Below are 23,986 nucleotides of genomic sequence, written 5' to 3' on the forward strand. Positions count from 1 at the left end.
ACAACCATAGCACCATTTATGGTGCATAACAAAGTTATAAATAAAATATTATTTGTTCTTTCCTTGAGAAAATGTTTTGTAAAATGTTTCATTGTGCTCTAAAAATGGTATGCCTATTTCCACATATTTAAACATTTCTAATATTTTTGAGTCAAGCGAAAGTTTCACTTTTACATTGTGGCATCCAGTGTTTGGTAAAACTAGTTGATCTTATTTCATTGTTCCCTTATGTTAAAATGTGAATATTACTTTAAAGATCAGATTGTTCATCAATATAAAACAATCTACTTATAAACCCATATAGCACTTTTTCGTTACTGTCATTACAATTCTACCAGTTTAATTCCTTTAATTCATCTCATCTCGAAAATCATTTAGATGAACCCTCCCTTGACAAATATGAAAACTGGGCTATTACCAGAAGTATGTGACTCCCTTAATTCTACTGGCCTCTGTCCTAAGAACTTGTGTTCCTGGGTATGTCAGCCAGTAACATCCTTTTTTTTTTTTTTTTTTTTTTAAACCAATTTTCCTTAATACTTCCTTCATATGCTTTAAAAGGATTCACTCCCTCCTTTTTATGAACTACCAGTTTTGTCTACTGCTAACATACTCAGGCCAGGATTTATCACAACTTTTATTAGCAGAGAAGTTGCATATCTATAATAACAGAGAGGTTTAGAACTTTTCTGATGTTCCCTTTAATGGGAATCATCTCCATGTGAATGAGGGTAACTAGGGTCCAGTTTTGACGAAGGATGACCTGTTAGTAGGTGAATTAATTGATGTGAAAAGTATTTGGTCAATAGTGGAATAAGCAGCATAGATATTTATGAGGGCATGTTTGTGTCTTTCTGGTGTTGGCAGTAACTATATAACCTTGGATATGCACCTCAGCTTTCTTATCTCTAAAATCAAGGAGTTGGACAATATAGTGGTTTAGAACTTGTTCCCCTAAGGGAATCCATAAAGGAATGGATTTCCATAGCTATATTTCCTCTGTTTTACAAAGGTGCTGTCATCAACCTTACCCATTCAGTTGTCAGAGAGCTGTGACAACTGACACTGTTTAGTTCCCAAGTGTCTCAGTCGTGTAAAAACAATTTTTAAACAACAATTAAACTTCATTTTTTTCCAGGTCGGTAAACCAAAACCCAAAGATAATTTCTTAATATCACAAATAGGTAAGGAGGGACAGAATTATAATTTTGACTCTCACTTTTATTGCATAAAATATTACTATGGTGAACAGATGGTGTAGGCTTAAATTAATTTCTTTCTTTCAGGCAAGTCTGTATGTTCTGTGTGGATACTCTGACTAATTGTCTTATGAGGCTGTCTTTTGCCTTTCCCCCTCCTGGCATTTTAACTTTGGGCACAAACCTTGAGGCAAAGACCTGTAAAGTATCTGCACTTTGATGCCACCTATTGGTGAATAATGGTAGCAACATGTTAAACGTTTATGCCTTTGGACAGTTCTCACCAAATTCCTTCAGCCTGGCTTCATTTTGAAAGGATATTTTAAAGACACAGAGGGATGTGGAGTGGCTACTCATCTGTTTTTCTGACTATGTTCTTCCTATCCCATGTTTTAGAGTCTTGAGAAAGGATCACTCTTTAGCTACCATTATTTTTGCTCTGTGTTCATTTGTATTTTCACTATCTGCTCAGGCATTTCTATTACTCATATAACTTCTTAGCAGTTTTGTGATAAATATAGAACAAGATACATGAGTCGCATTCAGAGAAGCCCATGTGAGCTGTGAATTTAAGAAGATGATTTTGCAGTTAACAGGTTACAGTCACTATGCTGGAAATTTTGAGAGTGAATTATGTCATATTTATATTTCCTTAATGAGTCTTAAGACTACAATAAAAATTAGAAAATCCAATAAAACATTATGCTGTTTTTATAGAATACTAAATATTTAACTTTTTCCTTCGCAATGTAACAGTCTTTTTTTTCCTGTCTCTTTTAGTGTAGCTACTTTTTAGTGTTGTCAAAAGCAAATACAAATGAGACAGGTTTTATTTTTATTTAAAATTTTTTTTGGTCTTTTGTCTTTTTAGGGCCACACCAAGGGCATATGGAGGTTCCCAGGCTAGGGGTCAAATCAGAGCTGTAGCTGGCACCCTACACCACAGCCATAGCAACGCGGGATCCTTAACCCACTGAGCGAGGGCAGGGATTGAACCCATGTCCTCATGGATACTAGTTGTGTTTGTTAACCACTGAGCCATGACAGCAACTCCAAGACAGGTTTCAAACACACACTAACTTTCAAAGCCAGAACCAAACACAAACCATTGTCATAAGGAAGCTGGTTTGAAATATCCTAGAATCTCTGGTAGCAGTAAAATATATACTTTTCTAGCCCAGACGGTGAGGTACGGTCTCTCTAAAACTTGTCTACTTCTCCATGCTTCTGCTGAGGAATCTGGAGGATTAGGTATCTCTTAGGTAAAGATTGAACATTATTTTAAATGCTGATGTGGAAATATCTTTGAAAGAGCTGTAAGCAATTCTGGAGTTCTTAAGCTATTATTTTTTTTTCCAGAAAATGTTAGGTGTAGTACTTGCCATCCATAATTAGATGAAGTTCTCCTAAAAATAGGACCATGCTTATATTCGTAGACTTATTTTTCTCTCTTACATTACACAATTATTTTAAATATTTAAAGTATTTTATAAATTAAAATACAACTTTTCCTAAATCTAGAGAATGTAGAATATTTATGTTCCACACAAACACATGTGATAGAACATATAGGGTTGTAATGTAAAAATCTGACAAAGAAATAAACTTAAGGTGACCCAGAGCAAACCATCACACTGAGCCACAGGAAACTTATGGATGGATCATCCATATGAATTCTGGAAGAAGCTTTTTCTTTGGCTTTGGAAAATCCTTACATGAAGTCTAAAAATCTCCCCAATCAACAGTCCACATTCTCTATGGCAACACAAATCTCTGCCTCAGAAACAAAACCAGGTCTTATTATACAAAGCAAAAAGCTCAAAAATGAACTAAACTCATAGATATATCTACATTTTTAAAAAGTGGGAAAGGAAATCTTCACCATCAAGCCCTTAAAAGCTACAGAACCGTGGTCATGTAATGGAGCATGTAAAGTTAAACTAGGGGCCAACAGAATAGAAATGGGTTCAGCATAGGGAACTATGTCCAGTCTCCTGGGACACAACATGATGGGACATAGTATGAGAAAAAGAAGGTATATACATATGTATGACCGAGTCACAATGCTGTACAGCAGAAATTGACGCAGTACTGCAAATCAACTACACTCTAAGAAAAAAGAAAGTATAGAAATGGGAAAGGACTGACTTATGCAGAGATGAAAATTCGCAAACTCCTTGGCTGTTGTCCTCAGAATTGATGGTACTGTTTAGAATCCATTTATTTTCAAGTGCTGTCAATGCTGTAGAACTATGTAGTTAAAGGGAAAGTAATCTGACCTTTGAGTTCAATCAAAGCTGCCAAGAGACTGGGAATACCTAAGTCCAGAGAAGCAGCACTGGCTTGAAAAGGTCATGGAGTGAATGCACGAGAGCAACAAGGTATTTTACAACAAGGATGATGGATTAAAAAAAATCCATATAAACTGAACAGCACAGAAGCAGATATCACTGGAAGGGTGTGGGTTCAGTATGTGATCGGCCATAGCTTTATTCTTTGCGCTAAATATAGTCACGGGAAAGCAGTGATTTACAGAGAACATTTTCATAGAAGCACAAGATGGATGTGGAAGACAATATACACCACAGCCTTATTTGTACAGAGGAGAACTGGGACGTTCTTTTTGGATCTGGGAAAACTATGCACACATATAAAAGGGAAGCACATTGCCCAAAGACTCTGTTGATCTGACTTCATAACTCATCATTGGTGGGTCATTTCCTTTCTTTCCTTCCTTCTTTTCTTCCCTGCTTTCCTTCCTCCCTCCTTCCCCTCCTTCCTTTCTTTCATTTGCCACACCTGGGGCATGTGGAATTTCCCAGGTCAGAATTCAAACCCACACCTCAGCAGCAACCCAAAACTGCTACAGTGACAAAGCAGATCCTTCACCTGCTGAGCTACAAGGAAGCTCCATGTATTTCCTTCCAAGGGTACTTCTAGTTGGACTTCACTGGTAAAGCACAGCAATGACAACTAAGGAAGAGCCAGCCCACTGAGGGGGGTGGGCAGGTGTTATGACCCTACCCTGTGGGAACTGCTGAGCCCTCTGACTGGTGAGCTGCAGGATCTCCTGGACATCACTGGGCTACGAGGAGGCTTACCCAACACAAATAGCTCGTTTTTTAAATCAGCCTGGAAAAGCCATAAGAAGTTAGTTAGTTCTTGTCTTCTTTGTACAGTCTTCAGGAGGAGTTTTCCTGTTTTGTTTTTTTTCCCATGCACACGCAGCATGCCAAACTCCTGAGTAACTGCAGAGCGGAAAGGGTTAATAGTCTGCAGACAGCTCTTTGGAGGCCCAAAGTTTTCACAGCACAGGCATCAGTTTCTGCTTTAATAGGGGACTCACAGGCGGAGCAGAGAAAGATTTACAGAGAGAAGTTGGCATAGAGATGTTCGAATGCAACTTAAATGGTTAAAAATGCTTACAAGTATTCTATTAAATAGAATGCTTAACTAACAATTGAGTTCAAGATGCCCTCAGATCTGACTTGTCTTTTTTGTGCTTATTTGAATAGGGGCAAGGTATGATATGGGGAAATTTTGCTTAATACCCATCAAATTTCATAGAAAATGTCAATCATTCGTCACAGGCAAATTTTCTGACAAATGCATACAAAGGAAATACAGCTTTTCTGGGTGAAATGGTGAAATAATTAAATACAGAATATTGTTCTAACTCTAAGACTATTTTGGTATTCTTTCAAAGTAAGATTTTTAATATGACAGTGAATAAGCTAACCTTTCTTGTGTGTGAATATGTTTTATTTTCTTTCCATTAGTAGACAAGACCTAGTAATGTACCATCTGGTATTTGACTTGGCTTACAGGAACTTTAGCAGGACTAAAGGACTTTAAATAAAAGCATGTGGTTTTCTCAACTCTCATTTAGGAGAAATTTTGTAATTGGTAATGATTGACCTCATATCTTCAGTCTCTGGGAATGAAATGCATCAGGCATTTTTTTCTTTAAGGGTTGTGGCAGAGAATGCTTGATGTTCTCCAGTATCCATTTTCTTCTTTGACATCCTCAGCAATGGGATCCCAGATGTTGGGTAGGCACAGGCCTTTCTGAATAAAGACTATTTTCCAACCTTCCTTGTGTCTAGATGTGCGCTCATGGGATAAGTTCTGACAGATGGGAATATGTGTAATTTCTGAAAAATGGCCTTTAAGGAAGAAGGCATAAGTTTCCCTCCTCTCTTTTTTCCTTTCTGTGGGCTGGAATGAGGAAGGGGCTGCCGGAGTTGTTGCAGCCACTTTGGACCTTGCAGTGGAAGCTTCTTGTTGAGTATGGTGATGTGCCAAAGGAAAATGGAGTCTCCTGGGGTCCCTGATGACTGTGGAGCCCTGAATTCCCTACATTTATGCATATTCTACTTTGTTTAAGCTAAAATTATTTTGAGTCTTCTGGCACTGTATCTGCCCCAATCTTGACAAATACAAGGGTTCTTCTATAAACATCAAGACTTATAGAAGAAAAAAAGTAGCCATTGGAATGATGTGGATAAACAGCTGGAAAGATCATTTGAATATTCTAAGTAGACTTAGGGCTTGATTTCATGTTGGAAACTGTGCTCCAGGGAATCACCTTCTGATGAGATGGCTTTAGGGTGAGGAGACTTCCTTTTGGGACCATTATAACTGGAAGAAACCCAAGAAAGAGTCTTTCTATCCCTCCACAAAGCACTTTCACTGCAGTTTGAGTTCACATGTTATAAATCTCTTTTACAGAATATTCTTAGATGGAATTAGAAGCTCGGCTTATAAAAAGGCTGAAGATTACAATAATTTTTGACAAAAACCCTTATTTAAAAAAAAAGATGCTGAAAAGACTAGAGAAAATATTGAATTCTGACTTACATATCAAACTTGTAATTTATATGTACATTTAGGTCTTCTGTTAATCTATGAAGTGGTGGTAACTTTTACTTTTATGGAAGATTTTGGATTTCATATGACAGACTTACATTATCTCAGAAAATACTTTAAAAGAATAAAATTGCATTACATTTACATGGGTTAAGTAAAACAGTAGGTTAAGTAAAAAAAAATAGGGGTTGAGGAGTTCCCTTCGACTAGGAACCATGAGGTTTCGGGTTTGATCCCTGGCCTTGCTCAGTGGGTTAAGGATCTGGTGTTGCTGTGAGCTGTGGTGTAGGTCGCAGATGCAACTTGGATCCTGCATTGCTGTGGATACTGCATTGCTGTGGCTCTGGTGTAGGCCGGCTGCTACAGCTCTGATTAGACCCCTAGCCTGGGAACCTCTATATGCCACAGGATCAGACCAAGAAAAGGCAAAAAGACAAAAAAAAAAAAAAAAACGTGGTTGATAAAAATGTAATGATTTCATTCGTACTACACTGTGCCTATTAAAACATTAAAATTTTATTTTCTCTTTGCTTTTGTGCTAGGTTACTTTCCTTCTTTGTAATGAACATAATTTCTAACATTCAGATGAGAGAAACAGGAAGCCTTCTTTAAGGATTCACATCATCAATTTGTTACTGTGTCAGGTGTGGATTAAACTATAAATAATAGCCTAAAATTTGTAGTTGAATCAATTTGTATTTATACTTACAGGCATAACTTCAGTCAACTTATATTCTTTCTATGACTACAAAAATAGATTTATAAGGTTTTCAAAAAACTCAGTGGGATCAAAATTAGCATTTGCTCTCAAAAATGAGATAAAAATAGAAGAGACAATTTCATTGTACTGGAATTAGTTATTTGATGTAGTTATTAAAGTGTTCTTTAAAAGCATTGTTGCTGTGAATGCATCCATTCTCTCATATCATTCTGCAAACAACTGAAACAGGAAGAATGTATGAAATGAGCTTTTTTTTTTCAGGAGAATAAACCTATTTAGATTCTAGTTTTGTCTTTAATACTGCAGTGGTGAGTGTGCCATCTCTCTAAATGAGAGAACTCTGCCAAGTTACTTGCTCACTTATTGACTAAGCATAAAGGCTGAAGAACAAGTAGGAAAGACAAGGAATAAATATTTTGGCCTTAAAAAGAAAATCACGGAGAGACAGAGAGGAAAAAAAAAAAAAAAAAAAGGCAAGTTCTTAGTCTGAGACCCTATCTAAGTATTATTTAAAAAATTATCCTAATCATTTCCTGCCAGCTAAGATAGAAATCTCAAAGGGCAAAGAGGCAATTAGTCTTTAAAATATATTACATTTTCACAAAGACTCCTTTTCTACCTAAGATAAAATTCACATAGATGGACTATTTTGGTGGATACATTTGGTGATGGGGGCTTGGAAGAGTGTGTAAATGTCACTTGTTAGGTGTTGGTACTTCCTAGTTCAAAAACATGACTCTACCAGAGTCTTCATTTTTTCTTTTCTTTTCTTTTTTCTCTTTTTTCCCCCACTTATCTGCAGAAGCTCTTATTTCAAGTTGAGAAGATTGAGTGTGAGGCCGAGTCATTATTTGAAGTCCTTTTGTCTAAAAGTAAAGGTTTCAGGATCATTCTGAACACAGAAGTAAAACTTTTCTGTGATGTATTGAGTTCATGCTGTGGTTGTCATCTCTTTCCAAGACCATTCATTAATTTTGTTAAAAAATCTTTTATCATGGTATCCTAAGAGGGACTTAAATACCAGCAGAGCTGCCAGCCAGCCAGCAAGACTCAGAGATGGATGCTTCGTTAACTGCTACAAAAGGAGCCTCCTTCCCACATCCTCATTACTTTATTTCAGTTTTGTGGAAGAACAAGGCTCAAGTCAGTGCCAGAGATCATCCAGGCCTCAGGCTTTGCTGAGCATGCTGATTAGTTGGGAAATTTGGGAGGCAATGAGCCCACTAAGAAGGGACAGAGGCTTACACCTTGAATGGGAGGCTTACACCTTGAATGGGAGGGTTCATCTGCTGACCCTCAACTTAAAAAAAAAAAAAAAATCTAATGATTACTTTTTATTCTTACATAAATTTTAGTTTGTTTTTCTCCTCAATCTAAGTATAGTTGCTATGCACATATATCTTTTAAATTTTTGGACAGAGTCCAGGTTAATGATGTTAAAAGTTAGCAGCTAATATTGAATGACTTTTTAGATCTCATAAGATGGCACACATCTAAATCCGTACATCTAATTAAGTAAGCTCATTGAAAGACATGCAATAAACCACACTCAAGATGCAGTTACCTTTGATTTTGGTGAACTTATCTCCTGTTGATAAGAGTATTTAGGGAGGAGCAGAGATGAATAGGGCTGGGTAGACTGAGAAGGTGTGGGGACCAAGTCAGAGGCAGTGGCCAAGGAGGAATAAAAGGGAGGGGAGGAAAGCAGACAGCTGGGGAGAGATGTAGACATTCGGTCCCCCGAAGAAAATGAAGATGGCTTAAATATTGAGGAAAAACAAGATGCAATTATGCTTGTGTCCAGAATGAGGTTACATGCTTTTTAGAGAATTTCCCCCACAAAGAAGTAATTTTAAAGTTACCGAATATCCCAGGGGTATATGTAACATTTATGACAAATTCTTGCATTGAAAGCACTAACTCTTTCTCTGAATTTGATCCCAAAATCCCAGTGGTGATGATCAGTTTCGCCTTTATGACATAAGTGGCTGGAGATCAGAACCCCCATACTCTACAATTTTATAATGTTATCTGTGTGATGAATCCTTCTAAACATGAAGGCAAAAGGTATACCACTGGGCGATGACTCTTTGTAACTTGCTTGTAAAGTAGATTACGATTTATAAATAGTTTGTTGCAAAGCTAGGGAAGTTAGGACCTCTGCCTGTGGGTGTGCAGTGCCTGGTGGGAACTAGTTGTGAAACTAACTCCCTGAGCCCCACGCCTAGGGTCCTGCCTGCGCTGGTAGAAGCAGTTCCCGGAACCAAGCCATATATCTAATATGTCTTAAAATTGATTAAATTGAAGGGGAAATTAGTTATTTAAGTACTTTACTTAAAAGTGTGTTAGACTTAACTGCCATGAGTGAATGATCTTTATTAATGAGCAGCGTGTTTATTTTATACACATGCAGGTGTGGCTGGGTTCTCTGTCCAGATGATATTTTCTCACCTGGCTGGGCAACAGCCAAGGCTTAGGGTTTTGTGGGGGTCCAGTGGCCTTATGGGCATTCATCATTATTTACCTCAAGAATACCCTGTACAGGCCAAATGCCTCTAGCTTTGTTATTGGTAAGATCCTAATAGGAAATTATGCGGTTTTAAAAATGATCTTCATTTTGAGAGATTTCTAAATAGAGGGGCCATGGGGGAAAGTGACTTGTATAATGGCATAATATGAATCATTAATTTTGTTTCATAATTTCAATATTTTCCAGTAATCACATTTGCTTTTCAAGTCACACATTAAATATTTGAGATATCAAGGTTTGTTTTCGTCGTTTGTTTGTAAGGCAACAATGCAGGCTGCCACTCTTAAGTAACCACCAACTTGAAGAAATGACCTCTTCAGAAATAGGGAATTGGAGTATATCCTTCTTTTTTGTTTGCTTTTCTTTCTCTTTCTTTTTCAAACTGCTACTATATCAAAGATATGGCATGTAGTTTTCTTTCCTGGAGGATGAGACTAATCTAATCTAAACGAATCTCTCTGGTATCAATTTCCTCAACTCTAAAGTGGGGATAATAATACAACTTACCCTGTTGAGTTTTGAAAAGTAAAAATGTAGTATTCTTAGAAAACTGCTTGAAACTCAATAACTATTGCTATTATTATTAATGTTAAAATTAGAAAGACTTTAAATTACAAAGACTATTTAAATATGAATTTAGAGTAATAAATAAATAATGGAATACTATCACATATTTACATCATCTTATTAAAATTTGGCATGTGGCCATCCATCCCTCCACCCCCACCTTGAACAGTGCTTGTGGTTTCTGCATGGAAACCTTCTAAGGCAATGTCAAAATGGATGTTTATTAATATAATTAACTGTACTAGCTAAATGTAATAAGACTGGTTAGTTCTTTGGGAATTAGGCAAAATTCAAGTACCTCGTGACTCATTTTTGCTGCACTGCTCTCTTCCTTAGGGGTCCTAGGATCTGTGGGGTTGGCTATCAGATATTTTAAGCAGTCAGGCTTCCTCTCCTCTTCCTCCTCTTCAATGTGCAGGTGTGGTGTCACGTTTGTGCCACTGTGACCGTCCCACATGGCATCTGGTTCTTGAGATTCTGGCCCTCTTCGGATGCCTGTCATGACCCCCTCACAGCTTTCCTCATTTTCCTCTCCAATGACAGGAAGGATGCGGGGCAAGGGACCCACATTAGTGTGAGCAAAGGTCACAAACTTATCACCCAGGACTTCGGGAATTTTTGCAGGGCCTGCAAAGCCCCTTCTCATTTTTGTCAAATCTGCAAACTTGTTTTGAGGTGTTTTTCTGGGATCCTGAAGCGGCATTGCCTCAGGAGGCTGGGCTGTAGCTGAGGTCATCCCCGTGCGGGGGAAAGTTAGCAGAGGAGAGGGTGATTTGACGGGCACAGATGCCGGGGGCACTGGGAAGAGAACAGGGGACTCCTCCTTAATTTCAAGAGCCATCTCCCCAAGGGTATTTGGTTTGGCTTGGTCATCTGGTAAAGCCAAATTGCTAAGCTTCTCTAGTTCATCCAAGAAGCTGTCCAGAAAAGGAGTTGGTGTTGGGGCCAAAGGCTTTGCCGGTGGACACTTGGCTGTCAAGGACAGCCACCCCTGGGTGATTCCCTGGAGCGCTCCTTTATCTGAGCCAGGTGAAGCTTTGTGCAAGAGAGGGGGCACTGGTTCACTGGAAGCCAACTTAGAAATGAGCGGGGATTATGCAGTAAAAAAAAAAATAATAATGCACACAGAGACAGAGAAATGCAGAAAAGTATGACAGTGAATATAAAAAATATTTTATGCTATAGCCTAGATTTGCTGATAATTTGTTGAATTTAAACACATAAAATCATTAGCATGTTAACTAAAGATTTATCTGAAAAATGAAACTATGCTAGTATTTGGACTAGGTCTATTAAATATCAAATGACAAGATAAAGCTGTCGTAGAGACAGCTTTGATAAAGACAAAACAGTAAAATCTTAAGAGATTTAATAAACTAGTTCTTTCAAACTGGGTTTCCATATATTTGGTATAAAATGACTCTGAAGTAATGTTAATGTAGAATGAAAATAAATAATTAAGCCTTTTTATTCCCAGATTTTATTTAGTATTCTTTCTTCCTGTGCCAAATCTTTTGAACTTTTATCATTTTCTCACTTACTTTGTGAGGTGATTATAGCATATGGCATAAAATATTTTTACATCATTATGCGTTAACACATTTCTAAATGAATCAGCTCTGAACAATATTTTTTAAGAACAGAAACCTGTGATCCAAATGAGATTGAACTTAACATAACTACCACTTCAAAGTTTTAAAAAATCCAAAGTAAGAAAGGGGGCATATGATGTGAACAGGGACTTCCATTCTCCTTTTCTAAAGCTTAACATTTTATGTAAACTAGCAGAGGCCAAATTTATGAAACTATCTCCAGAGGTAAAAATATATTTCTGTATATCTTAATATTATTGCTATATTTTAGATATATTGAATAAAACAATTTTTTATGTAAATTCATCATAAGTTGTTCTAGAAGTGCTGCCTCGGAGCATTCTAGTACGTTTATCTATTGTTGTTAGACTAGGGAGGATGTTACATGCTACACACATGAAGCCTTGAGAGAGGCTGGTGGAAGATATTTTACCGTAGTTCTTTCTGGGTAGATGATTTGAGTTTGGAAAGAAAAAAATCTTTAAGAAAGATTTTGGAGATGAACTTTCTGGTTGTTTTTTTTTTTTTTTTTTTTTTTTCCTTTTTAGGGCCACATCTGCAGCATATGGGAGTTCTTGGGTTAGGGGGTGCATTGGAGCTACAGCTACCGACCTACTCCACAGCCACGGCAACTTGGGATCAAACCACATCTGTGACTTATACTGCAGCTTGCAGCAGTGCCAGATCCTTAACCCACTGAGCGAGGCCAAGGATAAACCTGCATCTCAAAGGACACTGTGTCGGGTTCTTAAACTCACTGAGCCACAACAGGAACGCCTGGTTGATTATTTAGGGTGAGACTTCACCGGTGCACTCAGCACTCTTGGTCAACTTAGTATGGATCAGTGCACAGTAAATTCTCCACTTAACCTTTCACTTCTGTCCTATAATAGGAATGGGACTTTAATATAACTTATTTAGATTTTTTTAAAGGAAATATGATGTCATGTCACCATGGGATGGGCCGAATGAAATGAAGTGTCACAAAACACTTATGAGCACTCTTATGGAAGAGTCAAGATTCAAGGCTACATAGCAACTTCAGCGCTAGAAATATTCTGTGAATGGGGAAGAAAGCACTTTAAATTCCATTGTTCTCATGACTACCACTGTCACAATGATACACACTGCTTCTCCTGTTCCAATGCCATTACCAATGCAGTTACTATTATACATGTTAATGGGTTCAAAGTGCTTAGCTTTACAATGGACTTGCTTCTGCTGAAAGTTAAGTATCCCAAGATGCCTATATCACAAAAATATACCTATAATACAAACATCGTCTAACTGTCCTGTCATCCAAAAGCATCAGTATTGGATTCTTACGATACTAAAAGCATAAATATCAGAAATAATACCAACCTACATTTGATTGTGCCCTAAAACAAAGATAGTATGTCAAGAAACATGATTTGAATGTGTCTAAGAGTGATTCATAAATCATTTAATGAATTCCTTCTTCTATTTACAAGTATCAGTTAGAAAATAGGACATTTAACATTTAGTATATTTTGGGTATCATGGTTTAGAAGTACATTACAGCTCTTTTTCTGAAGATGATTCAATTTAACACTACTGAGAAGTTTCCTTCATTAAGCCAATAACATCAGAGCATAGATGACCAGTTGGTGAAACCATTAAGTACCTTTTACATTTATGGTTATAAGATTTTCAACACATTTTTCCTGGTAGTGAGACTAAAACACTAATTAGTTATTAGTGAAATATGTATATTTCTCTATTTATAAAATGTAAAATCTGATATTCTAAAGGAACTTGGGAAATTAAAAATACATTTAAATCGTATTTACAACAAAGATTAAAACATTGTGATCTAAAATATTACATTGCCCCTCTTAGAACACTAAAGAAGAATTTCTTAAATTTTGCATAATCCTTTGTAGATACATGGTTATTATTTCTTAGAGACTTTTATTTGAAGGCACAGTCACTTTGAAATTTATCTGGTAGTTCTTTTAAGAAGACTGAATGGTGGATAAGACAAACATGTGGATGAAAATTCTTTTTGTCAATAGGAGCTACTGAAGGTAGGGTGTTAATCTCTAAATGCCGAGCTCTGCTAGTGAAGTAAACACACTAGAGAAGATTCTGGAGAAATTTATAAGCAATCACACAAATTGCAAAGTGCCAAATTGTTCCATTATCCAATGATAAAAGATTGAGAGTAATTACCCAGCAACCCAGTCTTTAAAGAAAAGAATAAATAAGATGCCTAGCTCTTTTAAAAGAAAGTGTCTCTCTTAAGAGAGTGGATTCTTTATGTAGTTTCCCTTTATGTAGCTTAAACCTTTATGTCAGCACCCATTAGAAAAATGAATTATATTGACTTGACCTGGCACACACACTTGGAAACAGAACACATAAACCTTTTGCTTTGTACTAGATGTGGTGTTGTAGTCTAATGTCCTAATCTCACGTATGGATTATCTTATTCTGAGCTCCCAAATATTATACTAAAATTCTAGAATGTTTTCTTACCTTATTTGAACTTAAGCTGTGGATTCTATCACTAGAATAGCTGTGGGGTATTGGAGGGTCAGGGTATTCCTCAGCACCTTTGGTTGTATTCTTCTTGACGACTTCTACATAGGAAACAGGGAAGATGCCTTGTCTGTTGGTTCCTGGAATTTTACCTTCATACCAGTTTTGATCAACCCTTTTAAGAAGAATAACTCTATCTCCCTGTAACGAATATTAGGAAAATGCATTATAAATACAAGTGTGATGACATAAAATTATAATTTATCAGTATTTTCTAATTATATTATAATTTGTCAGTAGTTTCTAATAAACAATTGTTTTCCATCTGGGAAAGTCTTATATCACCAGTGTTTTGTTTTGTTGTTCATTAGGAGAATGCGACTAAAGCCTCAGAGCTTCCTCCCAAATTATAGCTTATCAACATATATTCAATTTAATCATCTATTCATGACATTAAAATCTTTCTCAAGGATGCTTACACTTATCCATGTTCATATTGGTACTGTGGCAAATGACATATGTAAGTTACTTCAAAAAGCACAGTAGTTTTAACAGGCAGTGTGTCGATGACAGTAGCATCATCTGATGACTGACAGAGACAAGGGAATGACCTTCTGTAGGAGGAGCTTCAGAAAAGTGCCTCATGGCTTGATGTGACAGTGTGGCAGAAATGAGTTACAGCAATCAACCTCTAGAAGGGATGATGCTGGATAGCATACCATATTTATTCTTTAGCTACATGTGTTGAGTAGTAACAAAGAGTGATACTAACAGAAGGGAGTAAAGATAGCATCTTGCATAAACCATAGCTGTGGCCAGGGATGATATCCACCTAGTCTGCATCCAGGTGATGTAACACAAGCATCCATTCTGATGAGTGGGTGGCTGTACCATGGCAGTCAATAATATTTTGATAGAACCCTTGGCTTTTGCAGTGATAGGACTTTGTAACAACCATTATTCCCACTACCTGCAGGATCAAGCCAATATCACAAGACCCAGTTTACATTTTAACTCAAAACCACACGTGTCCCAGAAATGAGTAAGTGAGAAGTGGTTGAAGAGCAGACACTCTGCAGCTGTATCCAGCAGGTAGTACAGATAGGGCCTGCCTGCTGACGATAGGGCAATGGGGGAGACGCATGGTCAGAATGTCAGCACAGCAGGGAGCCTTCTTCAAGTGGTACCCAATGTGCAAGTTTTCTACTGCCAGAATGCTGGATGGCTTATATAGCCTGTCCCTCCACCAGCGAGCAGAACATATTGAAGAAAAGTGAATCTCCCTTATCTTAAAATGGCACTGACTTTCTCTTTAGTACACTGCTGTTGCTAGGCTGTGACTTGAATATAAACTGCACTGGCAGAAGCTTCTCTTAAAAGTATGAAACAAGCTGATACCATCCATGTAATGTGTGTTGCAGCTTGGAGGGCAGATGATAATCAGTTTTGATGTAGGACTAGGACTAAAAGGGGAGAATGAAATGAGGTTCTGCCAGGACAAGAAGAGTGGCATCCCCTTCACTGCTGCTGGCTGAGGATTTCACCTGTAGGCAAGCGAGGTCCTAGAACCACCCTGCATTTTACTATCTGTGTTGTGTGCAGACCTGTGGTTACCTCAAACATGTGTATGTGGTTTCCTGGCAAATGATAGCTCATTTCATCATTCCCACCCATGTAAAGTTAGAAAGAGTTCTTTTTGATGTGGTTAGAAAGAGATGCTAGAATTGGAGAGGTTGCTAGTGAAGTTTGGGTCAGTTGCAAAACCTAGAGAAGGCTGATCAAGGAGATAATGCCACACTGGTGGCTCCTCAAAAAGGCTGCCCTATAAGATCTTTATTGCTTTGGGACCATTTGATTCCAAGATAACAGAGAAGTATGTATTGGGACATCTCTCTCTCCTTTTTTTAATTGAATAATAACACAGAACAACAATATTTTGAAGTGTATTAAAATGTTATTTTCTTTTGATGTTTCCACACGTATAGCTCCTGGTATTGAACCTGAGGAACCCTTTGGAGAGGATTTGGAGCCTCCCAGCTAAACCACAGGGGTAAACTCTCCTGAGAAGCTCTGCATCCCACAGGGACCTCATCTAGAAGGACATAGGAGCAGTAGGTAAGGGTGACTCAGGGCCTAATGGAGTTCTTTGCAGAAAATGAGAAAGACACAGAAATGTCTAAGGGAGAAGATGACCTATTTTGGTTCTGAAAATATGCCTCCTTTCAAAGGCACCAATGAAGAACGCAGGTTACCTTTCTCAGTGATAGCTCCACATTTGTGTCCGCACTGAAATTATATTTGGCTACAGCTTCTCCGATTTCTCCAAGCTGGGCTGGGGGAGGTGGTCTTGCGGGCTGTGCTTTCTCAGGAGGTGTGAGTTTCTATGAAGGAGAACAGTTCTTGATTGTTGACCCATGCTGACTTTGGAAACAACAACCACGTAAGAGGGAAGGGGAGAGGGCTTACCTCCACGTATGAGATGGGGAAAATGCCCACTCTCCCGTGGTGCTCTCCCTCATACCAATTTTGATCAATTTTTCTGAGAATGTAGACGGTATCTCCTTTCTTAAATGATAGCTCCCTGGAAGAGATAACGTTCACATGTTTTTTATTCTTGATGTATAGCCATTATTCTTAAGATCAACATTCTCTCTAGATCTGTATTTTGGCTGGGAAATATACTCCTGATATCGAAAAATCCATTGAGGCCAGTTGGATAAGGATTTTCCTTGAAAATTTTTTAGAATTTACTTGTAATGCTATAACTTTAGAAATGCTTTCAAAAAGAGCAAGTAAAACATCACATCTGATTGAAATCACAGGCAGATTAATATGAAACTTAAAGGCGGGGACAGACTATAGCTAGCTATAATTGGTTTATAGTAGAGGAGTTGTGATACTTGCCATAATGTTGGATTTGTTCTGCACTGATTTTTTTTTTTTTGTCCTGAAGCTAATTAGCTAGTTACTTCTCTCGCTTTCTGTCACCTTTTGATATGCTAAAGCTTACAGTGAGGATACCAATATATTTAGCCTTAGTACAGAAGTGCCAACATGAGAAACAAATTTTATTTATGGATCCTTTAAGCTGGTTGATAGGTATTTAAATAGACTATCTCAATAATGAATATATTTTGTGAAACAGAAAAGATTTTATACTTTGATTTTTCAATGAGCCACAAATATAAACATTTTCCAACTGAAGTATAATTGACATGTAACATTATATTAGTTTCAGGTGTACAGCATTTCAGGTGTACAATATTTGTATATATTGTGAAATGACCACCACAATAAGTCAACACCCATCACCATACATAGTTACAAATATTTTTCTTGTGATGCAAACCTTTTAGATTTACTCTGTTAGCAACTTTCCAATATACAATACAGTATTATTAACTATGGTAACAAAGATAAACATGTTTTAAGTGCAAAGACATGCACAGATTACTCGTAGCCTATTTTATATCTTTTGTTTTTTTAAAAATACAGTATGTTTTTCCATTTTGGCTGTTTCTAAGGATACAGTAGGCAAATTTGAGTGTTTAATTTTAAGTTATAAAGACATTACTCATCATGAATAATTCATGTCTACATTCTCACCCTCACAGCTTCAGTTTTTCATGGCTTCATCCTCCACAGTAATTGTTTCTCTGTGTTATTTTGCTTCACAATTATGTCCCATTGGATGGTACTTATTTCAGATCTTTTGCCAAGAGTCCCACTTTCCCACACATCTGCTTTCCCACTCACGAATTTTCTGCATTGTTTAATTCAGAATCTCAAGTTGGATCATTTATGTGTGCAAAATGTATAATGGAGAGGGATAGAGGTTTATATCATATGTGGAATATTTCTTATTGATTAAAATAATTAATTGAAAAAAGTTGAAGAGTAAAAAGAATTATTACACATTTAGAAGTGCTAAAATCTTCACATTGAAAGTGTGCTAGGGAGTTCCAATTGTAACACAGTGGCAATGAATCCTAGTATCCATGAGGATGAGGATTCGATCCCTGGCCTTGCTCAGTGGGTCAGGGATCTGGTGTTGCCTTGAGCTGTGGTATAGGTCACAGATGTGGCTCGGATCCTGCACTGCTGTAGCTGTCGTATAGGCAGGCAGCTGTATCTTTGATTTGACCCCTAGCTTGGGAACTTCCATGTGCCGTGGGTATGGCCCTAAAAAGCAAAGGAAAAAAAAAAAAAGAAAGAAAGAAAGAAAGAAAAAAAGCATGCTAAATGTTCAGTAACCCTAAAAACAAAGAAGATTCACAGAGCTGTATATTCAAATACAGTACTTCCCTCATTTATGCAAATGCCTGATGTAGCAAACAAAACCCAGAATTTAGTATTTACAATGCAACAGTTTTAATTATACCAGTTATGTTTTTTTAAATTAAAAAAAATTTATTATTATTATTATTTTTTGCTTTTTAGAGCCTCACCCATGGCATATGGAAGTTCCCAGGCTAGAGGTCAAATCAGAGCTGTAGCTGCTGGCCTATGCCACAGCTATAGCAATGTGGGATCCGAGCTGCATCTGTGACCTACACCACAGCGCACGGTAACACCAGATCCTTAACTCACTGAGTGAGGCCAGGAATGGAACCTGAATCCTCATGGATGCTAGTTGGATTTGGCTGCGCCACAATGGGAACTCCCTACAACAGGTATGTTTGTTTCTGGAAATGAGACTAGCAAACCTAGCCTTTTAAAAAAAATAAACAAGAAAAAACTAGTATTTTTCTTTTAAACACGAAATCCTTCCTATGTGCAAATACTTTGTGTTTAAATTTTTGAAGTCATGTAGAAGAAGGACAGTGCTCTTACTCTCCAATTTTCAAGGTTGTATCTCTCTCATCTCAGAGCTAGAATCTCTGAGAGTCTAATTTTGATAGGTTTGCTCCACTGCTAACCCCCACTACTTTCAAATAGTGACCATTAACAACCTTTGGGAATAGCACTTTACCATTATTTCTTCTCTAACGATTAAGATGTTATGGTTGGTGAGTGACTTAGCTGTATTTTTTAAAATTAAACTTTCCTATGTTAGGTACAGAAAAATAGTTTTTGTTTGTTTGCTTGCTTTCAGAGGTGCACCCATGACATATGGAAGTTCCCAGGATAGGGGTCAAATCAGGGCTACAGCTGCCGGCTTACCACACAGCAATGCTGGATCCTTAAACCACTGAGTGAGGCCAGGGATTGAACCCGCATCCTCATGGATCCTAGTCGGGTTTGTTAACCGCTGAGTCATGAAGGGAACTCCGAAAAATAGCTTTTAAAACAGATAATTATTTAAAACAGAGATATGTGTCCCTTGTTTGTGCGGTGTTAGGCACAAAAAGCACTCACATCTCTTGCAGGACATTTGGTCCTGTCCAAAATGTCCATAAGAAATTCAGTCCATGCCAAAAGGCCCTTGATATTTGGTCCTGTCCAAAACCATTTGGCAGGGACCGAATATGCCCATATTGGATAGGACCAAATTTCAAGGACTTTTTGGCAGGGACCAAATGTCTTCTGGATGTTTTAGACAGGACCAAATGTCCGCTAACCTTTATATCTAGACAATGATTGAAATGACTTTAAAATGTGGCTGATCTTCCTGTAACTTTCCGTGCTGTCTGGGTGTGTGAGCCTTTTTTAAAAAAAGCTTCATGAGTCATCCACAACTTTGGTTTTGTGTCAAATGGATAACTACACTGGGGGTAATGAACAGCCACTCTTTGCCTCTCCTGAGAACACAACAAGAGGAATGTGGTTAAGCTGCAATCAGATAAATTTATTCATAGTATGAGGGAAATAATTTTTTCTTACTAAAATTATAGGATGGCTTCCATGGGTGATTATTCAATCCACTTCTCTGAAGCCTTTTACAATTAGATTTTGTTGGTTGAGGGAGACCTTGGTGAAAGGTGGGGGTGGTATAGACAACTCTTCAGAAAGGCTGTGCTGTCTACACTCCCAGGGGTAGTGTGAGGGAGGTCTGGTTTCCCTGAACATTTGCCAACTCCAGGCATTCATGACGAGGACGTGGCCTTAGGGGAGGGTGAGGGGCTTGGCACTTGGGTCAAACAAAAGCCAGTGACATAATCATTACCACAAACACCTTTCCCCTGCAATGTACCTCATCTTTCTTTCAATGCTTGTTTCTAATTAAGGTTTCTCCAAAAGCTTGTGAGCCCTGGGCATATTTTAATATGCCCCATCATTCCTCAGGGCTTCACACATCTAAGGACACTTTCAATTGACTGTCACAAAGAAGAAATGAAATTTATATGTTTTACGTTGTTATTTTATAAAACGGACATGCCTGGTACAAATTATTGCACCATACACAAGACCAGAGTGTAGTTAGAAACAGCAGATGTTACTCATCTCATCAAAAAAGATGTAACCTTTCCTTCAGAATGTTTTTCACCCCCAGATTTAAGCCATGTTCATCATCTTCACTTCTAAATAGCAGTTTCTTATTTAGTTTAGTCCCTGTCTCAGCAGTATTACCAAATTCTGAGTGGTTTTATTTCTTACATTCTTTATTTCTTCTTTCAGAGACAGATTCTATAACTATTAATTCATATAATATGCATTTTTGTGGATAAATATTTGAGTTTATATGATATATATTCAGCCTAAACAACACAGTGTAATTTAGTGCCAATATCTTGAATTCTAATGGAAACTAAAGCTTCTTAAATAAGGTCTGCAACATGGGTCTTGACAGAGCTGAAAGACTCCCTCCTATTTAAACCTCACGTGCTTGGTACTAGCCTTCCTCAATCACATGCCATCTGATGAACAAGTTCCTAAGGCAAAAAGTTAAAAAAAAATCACAACAGGAGTTTCCATCCTGGCTCAGTGGTTAATGAACCCAACTAGTATCCATGAAGATGCAGGTTTGATCCCTGGCCTCGTTAGTGCGTTAAAAATATGGTGTTGCCTTGAGCTGTGGTGTAGGTTGCAGATGTGGCTCAGATTCTGCATTGCTGTGGCTGTGGCATAGGCAGGCAGCTACGGCTCCAATTTGACCCCTAACCTGGGAACCTCCATATGCCGTGGATGCAGCCCTAAAAAAGATCAAAGACCAAAGACTAAAAAAAAAAAAAAAAAAAAAAAAATTACAACGCAGGAGTATGGAAACACTGGTATCAAAAGACCACAGGATAGAACTTTGCTCAGAATCTTGAGAGTATTGAGAATTGGAGATTTTCCTATAGGAGTCTTTGTATACAGTTCTAGTCTTTACCCACAAACTATCCTTGAAACAGTTGAATAAATGTTATCAAATCCCCCCAGTTAGTATTAATTATTCCCAAACACTTTATTTTTACTTCATTCTTGACACAAAAATTCTAGAAACAAAGATCCTTAAATTTGTTTTGTTTTTCATATCCTTTTGAACTCATTGTTCTCTATCAACATGTTTAATATAATTTAAAATTCAATGTTTCTCAGCTAAACTTAAAATGAAAGTAAAATTACACACATCCCAGTTAATTCAGAAGGAACCATTTAATTAGAGTAGATTGCTGAATTGGAAATTAGATCTTATTTGTAACACATCCCATTGCAATATTTATCTTATAAAGTATTAGTAATGTATTTAAAGTCAACTTAAATCATATGATGAATACTTATTTCACTTACTTGGATGTCTGGGCCTTAAAATCGTAAACAGCTTTTGCAGGCAATTTCTGAAAAGGAAGGAAACGGTACTAACGTAAAATTTGGATTTTCTATAAAAAGCAGTTTCACGTGAATTAAAAGAAATGCAATCTCAAGGAATGACTATGCATATACAATGTAAATCATATATGCAATTTATAAATAAATCAGTTCTTCATTTATATATTTAAATTATAACAGGAATACAACAGATGACTTATTCACCATAACTATTGAATATCACATTTCATCTTAGCATCTACGGTAAATGAATACCATAAATGGGGAATAAAATGCTGGTGGAGGATCTGGTTCTAGGTATTATTTAGGCTTTTCCTGGAATAATTGTGGAGGGTCAGTTGCTCTATGTCCTAAATATTAACACAAGTTCTCCTGAATCATATTAGCAGGACCAAAAAAAGTCATGAAAGAAGTTATCACTCCTTTTATTAAACATTTATAAACATAATAGCAAAGAAATATTAGCCCAGTTATCATTGGGAGGCTCATTAGTGGCCAGGAGTATGGGCATGGGCATCTTGTATTCCCTGAGAGTTCAGGAATTCTTCCGCACACAGTAAACCAGCTGGTAATTTTTGAGTCATGATAATGATGTGACAGGTCCCCACACTCAAAACTTTGGGGCCCACAGATCTGCCTGGGCTCTTGCTCTCTGATTCCAGTAATCCCCTTACTGCACTCCCTTTCCCTGTGTTTCTGGTGAACTTTGGATTATTCCTGACTTCTTTGGGGGAGAGGAGTCCCCACAGGCACTGGACTATGTCACACACCTGTAGAGAACCTTTGGGATTGGCTGCCAGCCCAAGACCAGCCTTCAGTTTCTATCATACTTTCATGGCCCAAGATAGTACAAGGCAGACCACCAGCCCTGGCTCAGGACCATGAACACGAGCCAGTTGTTCAGTTCCCAGGTAAAACAGGTTTTGTTTGTCATCTGCTCCCCCCCGCCCCCCACATACACCAGGGATCGTCTCCAGCGAAAGCAGGCCAGCAAAAATTGTTTCTGTATGATCTGTATTGATTTGCGACACAGCTGATCTAGGGTTCTCCCCTACATCACTGGGCCAGAAATTTGCACAGGGTAAATCTTCTTCCTTCAAGAGGCAGCCTAGCTCAAGACTCAGACACAGCTGATACTTTATGGGTGTCAGATCAAGGCTCAGAGGGGCCTCACTGTCAAAACTGGACTACAGTTGGGAGAGATCTGTGGTTAGGGTCAAAATGCAACTGGCTTCTATTCCTTTGCTCAGGTTCCAGGGAAACTGTTTCTGGAAGTCTCTCCATCATTATTTTTATGTTTTTAATCCAGGTTCTTGACTGGTTTTGAATGTAACTTTGGCTGGCAAATGTTTTATTAAGTATATTGTTGAAAAATACTCAAATACTATTAAACAGACTACCTCTTTTTCTGGAGTTACTCTTCTTTCTCTTGATGTGCTTCTTCCCAAGTCAGTCAATGTGGACGAGTAACTTCTAGGGGACTCATGGTCTATTGGAAAGGACAGGGCCAGAGTGAGTATCCACTTAATCAAAAGCAGACTTGTTTAGCCATTTTTCCTAAAATGGCAATTATTTTCCCTGTCCAATTTGGAGAGACACCACAATGGAAAACGTAATATGGATCTAAAACTCATAGGTGATTATAAAGTTGTGATATAAGACACAAAAACAGAGCATTTCAAGAGGACAAATATCTGAGATTGCAGAAGTATTATAATCATAATTGTTGCATTGCTGATGTAATTATACTACAGTACTTGGTATAGACAATTCATAGTCACAGGGATTTTTCATCTCAAAGATTTAATACTTTCTATTTCTATTCTTTTGCCACCAGTTTATAATTACTATGACAGAACCTATAGAGGATGGAGAAAGTACCAACAATTTATAAAGACTGAAACACATTGTGGGACAATTTAAGGATGTAGTAATGAAAAAAGGAGAAAATTAAAGAAGCATGATGATGACAGAACTATGGTCATGGCCATTCTCTTCTCTCTTTCTCTCTGTTTACTTATTAAGTCTGAAGATATCATCTTAAGGCTTAAGGCTTAAGGCTTAAAAGGTATAGTCTTGCCTTCCTTTGTGCTCAATTACCTTATTAGAAAGTAAATTTTATTCCAAGAAACAAAGGTATAAATATTTCCTAAACAGAAAGTGTTATATTGGTTGCCAAATTACTTATGAACTATTGCATTGTTTTTGTTCACCTTAAAGTATATCTAATTAATTACATCATCCAATTATGATCACAAGTATCTCTTAATAGTATCTTATACATTTATACATTGAAATGTATCTGATACAGAAT

At 37.5% G+C, this 23,986-nt stretch overlaps 2 protein-coding genes across 28 annotated transcripts in view; one reads left to right on the forward strand and one right to left on the reverse strand.

Annotated features, from left to right (window-relative positions):
• C15H4orf47 (chromosome 15 open reading frame, human C4orf47) overlaps positions 1-16,225 on the forward strand; it is a 141,494-nt gene extending 125,269 nt beyond the window's left edge. The window contains exon 9 of the transcript XR_002338985.1: positions 15,966-16,225. The gene's annotated coding sequence lies outside the window, so the exon portion shown is untranslated. The remainder of the gene's footprint in view (positions 1-15,965) is intronic.
• SORBS2 (sorbin and SH3 domain containing 2) overlaps positions 1-23,986 on the reverse strand; it is a 325,081-nt gene that overhangs the window by 10,350 nt on the left and 290,745 nt on the right. For 23 of the 27 annotated variants that reach the window (XM_005671730.3, XM_005671729.3, XM_005671728.3 and 20 more), the window contains 5 exons: positions 23,073-23,161; positions 21,634-21,680; positions 16,447-16,561; positions 16,233-16,361; positions 13,978-14,181 (listed from right to left, as the gene is read on the reverse strand). In XM_005671730.3, coding sequence (XP_005671787.1) covers positions 13,978-14,181; positions 16,233-16,361; positions 16,447-16,561; positions 21,634-21,680; positions 23,073-23,161 — 584 coding nt within the window. Of the gene's footprint in view, positions 1-4,223; positions 4,332-8,353; positions 8,549-10,184; positions 10,962-13,977; positions 14,182-16,232; positions 16,362-16,446; positions 16,562-21,633; positions 21,681-23,072; positions 23,162-23,986 lie in introns of all 27 variants that reach the window. The other 4 variants (XM_021075569.1, XM_021075568.1, XM_021075567.1 and 1 more) reach the window with 1 other exon arrangement.

The sequence above is a fragment of the Sus scrofa genome, chromosome 15, assembly GCF_000003025.6.
Source record: "Sus scrofa isolate TJ Tabasco breed Duroc chromosome 15, Sscrofa11.1, whole genome shotgun sequence".
NCBI classification, from domain to species: domain Eukaryota; kingdom Metazoa; phylum Chordata; class Mammalia; order Artiodactyla; family Suidae; genus Sus; species Sus scrofa.